At 41.2% G+C, this 3,435-nt stretch overlaps 1 protein-coding gene across 1 annotated transcript in view; it reads right to left on the bottom strand.

Moving 5' to 3' along the window:
- Positions 1-210: 210 nt before the first annotated feature.
- STOX1 (storkhead box 1) overlaps positions 211-3,435 on the bottom strand; it is an 8,001-nt gene continuing 4,776 nt past the window's right edge. The window contains exon 3 of the mRNA XM_004701135.2: positions 211-657. Within this exon, the coding sequence (XP_004701192.1) occupies positions 510-657 (148 nt within the window). The 3' untranslated portion in view covers positions 211-509. The remainder of the gene's footprint in view (positions 658-3,435) is intronic.

Genomic DNA, 3,435 nt, shown 5'->3' with positions numbered 1-3,435 from the left:
TCCTCTTTCACAGAAACTTAGGAATATGGGTAGAGAGAAATGGAATATACAGTAAATCAGCATTCTAATGGAAACCAGTGTTTGAAAAGTTAGTTATGTTTAACTGGAAAAGGTCTTGTTTCTTTTTATTGCAAATTGTATATTCCCAATAAATTCATGGCAAAAAAAAAAGGCTTTAAAATACCAACAACCACTAAAAAGGGGGGCAGTAACTAGAGCAAAATATGTAACACGTTGAATAGTATCTAAGCCGGAATTTCAAGAAGCCTTAGTGGCATGCTGGGTTGAGAAATGGGTTGCTTAACTCTAAGGCCAGCAGTCTGAAAGCACCAACCAATCCGTGGGGAAAAGCTGAGGCCTTCAGCCTCGGACACTCGCAGGCTGTTCTACTCTCTCTAGGGTCACTACGCATGGACTCCATGGGCAGTGAGTTTTCAATACTTGGTTGACGATGCATAGAACTGTTGTCCATTTTTACAAACAAAACATTTCCCAAAGAAATATAGACATTAAACATTTATGACTGGAGTTCGTTGTAGTAAGGAATCCGGTGTGAGAGCTTGACTGCTCTTTGTGCCTTCAAAGTTCTGCAGAAAACTCGGTCTTCTTTTCAGTCCCTCCAAAATGACTGAATGATTAGATCCCAGACTCTGTGTCCTAAAGATATTAGAAATAACAGAAATATTACCTTCTTAAGGAACTTGGATTTCTAATCAAGGCATTATACAGCTTCATTTTTTACTCTGAAGCAGCACAGTACAAAACTAAGGCACACTTTTCAGATAAGTTGATAGCTAAAATCATCTAAGGCACCAACAGGCACCTATTTAGCACCTCCTGTGTGCTAAGCAGAGGAGCCCTGGTGACAGAGTGGTTACATCTTGGGCTCCTAACTGCAAGGTCAGCAGTTCAAAACCACTACCTACCAAGCAGGAGAAAGATGGGACTTTCTACTCCTGTAAAGAGTTACAATCTCAGGAACTCACAGGGGCAGTTCTACCCTGTCTGTAGGGTCGCTATGAATTGGTATTAACTCAATAGCGGTGTTTGTTTGGGGGGGATATTTTTAGCTTATGTGCTAAACAAGGAGCTATGGTATAGTGCACATGGGCAGTACTAGATGCCTCGCCAAGACAATGGTTCGAACCCACCCACTCAGCAGCTCCACAGGAAAAAACCTGACAATGTGTTCCTGAAAAGGCTACAGCATAGCAAACCCTGTCCTACAGGGTTGACATGTCAGAATCAACTCCACAGCACACAAGAACAACATGTGCCAGGCAGGAGTCCCTGGGTGGTGCAAACGATTAACAAGTGCTGCTGCCAACCAAATTGGTTGTCAATGTGCTCCATTCAGTGGCACATCGGGAGAAAAGCCTGGTGATCAGCTTCTCAAAACCCCTGTAGAATACTGTTCTACCTGAACAGAATGGCGTCACGCCGGGTCTGAATTAATTTGACGCTAACTGGTTTGGGTTTGGGAGGCTCTGTTACATTTAAAGGCATCAATAGCACCTCAAGTAATTGACAACTTTTATTTTTGTTTCTGGGAAGTCATACAGAAAGGAAAAGCCTACCCACACACGCTTTAATATTGACAAGGTTACTTTTCCGAGAGCTGTGAACTGCTTTATTCCCTCACCTGTGACATCAACTCTGCTTCCGCCAAATCATATTGTCCTTTGATGATTCTTATATTTGGCATTTCCCTTTCCCCATTTGCCCCTTTCTACCACTAGAGCACCACATTAAGATAGGTTTTTAAAATGTCCTCCAAAATAGAAATATGGGAGCAGGGAGCATACACTGACAGGGATTGTGGGATGTATATACAATTCTTTTAAAATACAGCCCAACTATGGAAGTGTATGATACATGAATTTTATCTCAATAAAAAAAATAAATCTGTCCTTATTAAAGTTTCCCTTCACACAGCTCATCAATCTTTTTTCTTTTTTTCAGCTCATCACTGTTAACTTCACAACTCTTTGACAGGTAAGAGCTTTTCCGTGTGTTCCACTTTTCTGTTGGGTGGTCTCCCCGAAGCAGCTCCCTGTAGGGAGCAGGGATGTCTTGTCCGTCTCTGTCTCCCCTCACCTCCTACAACTCTAGCACAGAGCGGATGCTCAAATGTTCCCCCCGAAATGTGTTTAGTTATATGCCCTTTCAAGAACACCACGTGGAGAAAAAAAAGAATACCACACGATAAGCACAGCTATAGGCTGAGCCTGATAGCCCAAATCTCCCTGCTTAGACTCTAGTGTCATTGGGAAATACATCTAATGTAAAGGAGTTTAAAAATATCTTGATGGTGGGATAATTGGTGTTATAAAAATACTTTTTTAATGCTTCTGAAATGTTCTAGTATGGGCATATTTTATAATCTGAGCAACGTTATAGGTGGAGAAAACATTAGTGGAAAACAGAAACATCTTTAAGCACTTAATATGATTTCTCTAACAAGGTTGGTATGAATGACTGTTGAGATAGTTAAGGTTTATTGTGCCAACCTGGACGATAAACACATGTGGGGTTAATTGAAGGACAGAGGGATAAATGGCTTGGTGAGCCTCGCCTTTCTAGTTCTCGGGTCTCTTGCTCTCTGATGGTTAGACCAGGGTGCAGCTGCCTTAGCCAGTTCCCTGCTTCAGCTGGCAAGGCTCACTTCCTGCAAGACATCTCCAAGGAGAAGCCACATGGACCTACCCCGATGCAGCCCTGGGTGCTAGAGAAGCTGAGTGGAGACCCCTGCCAGCGCTGAGATGCTTACACGCTCACTGATTAGGCTTTCCTCCTGCAGTAGGCACCATTGCGTGTGTTTTGTGAGATGGAGGAGGACTTTGTGGATTGGTGTTAGACATATGGACTAATGTTGGACTTAAGGGCTTGGACAGCACTGGGTTGGGATGCTTTCTTAATGTACACTTACCCTTTATATAAGACTCTCTCTTATACATGAGTTTCTGTGGATTTGTTTCCCTAGTTTACCAAGACTAACACAACTGTCTAAATTGTGGTATTATTTATTTGTACTTTTAATACTTTTTTTTTTACCTATACTTATTTAGCACAAACCATATTTTGAGCACAACTGTTGCAGGAAGACGTGTCATTCCCAAAAATAATTAGATTTTGCATTTTATTTGTCAAGTGTGAGCATTCATTGAAGTTTCAATGTGGGTATCCTCCTATTAAAATTGAGACAATACTGAGCAATTAAGTGACCTTATTCTAAGTCGCTCTTTCTCAACCTACGAAGACCTAGGGATCTAAGTGAAAACTTCTCTCAATGCAGAAGCATGTGGTTTATAGCAGTTGTTTTTTCATTTTTAGAAATAATTATTGAGAAACGATGTACAAATGCGCTTTACACAATTGATGTGTGTATGGATTGGGATAACAGTTGTATGAGCCCCTAATAAAATGTTAAAAAAG

The sequence above is a fragment of the Echinops telfairi genome, unplaced genomic scaffold (assembly GCF_000313985.2).
Source record: "Echinops telfairi isolate 266 unplaced genomic scaffold, ASM31398v2 ScPeMD7_70;HRSCAF=299, whole genome shotgun sequence".
Taxonomy (NCBI): Eukaryota; Metazoa; Chordata; class Mammalia; order Afrosoricida; family Tenrecidae; genus Echinops; species Echinops telfairi.
Note: the sequence above shows the minus strand (reverse complement) of the source record. Positions and strands in the feature narration are given on the sequence as shown.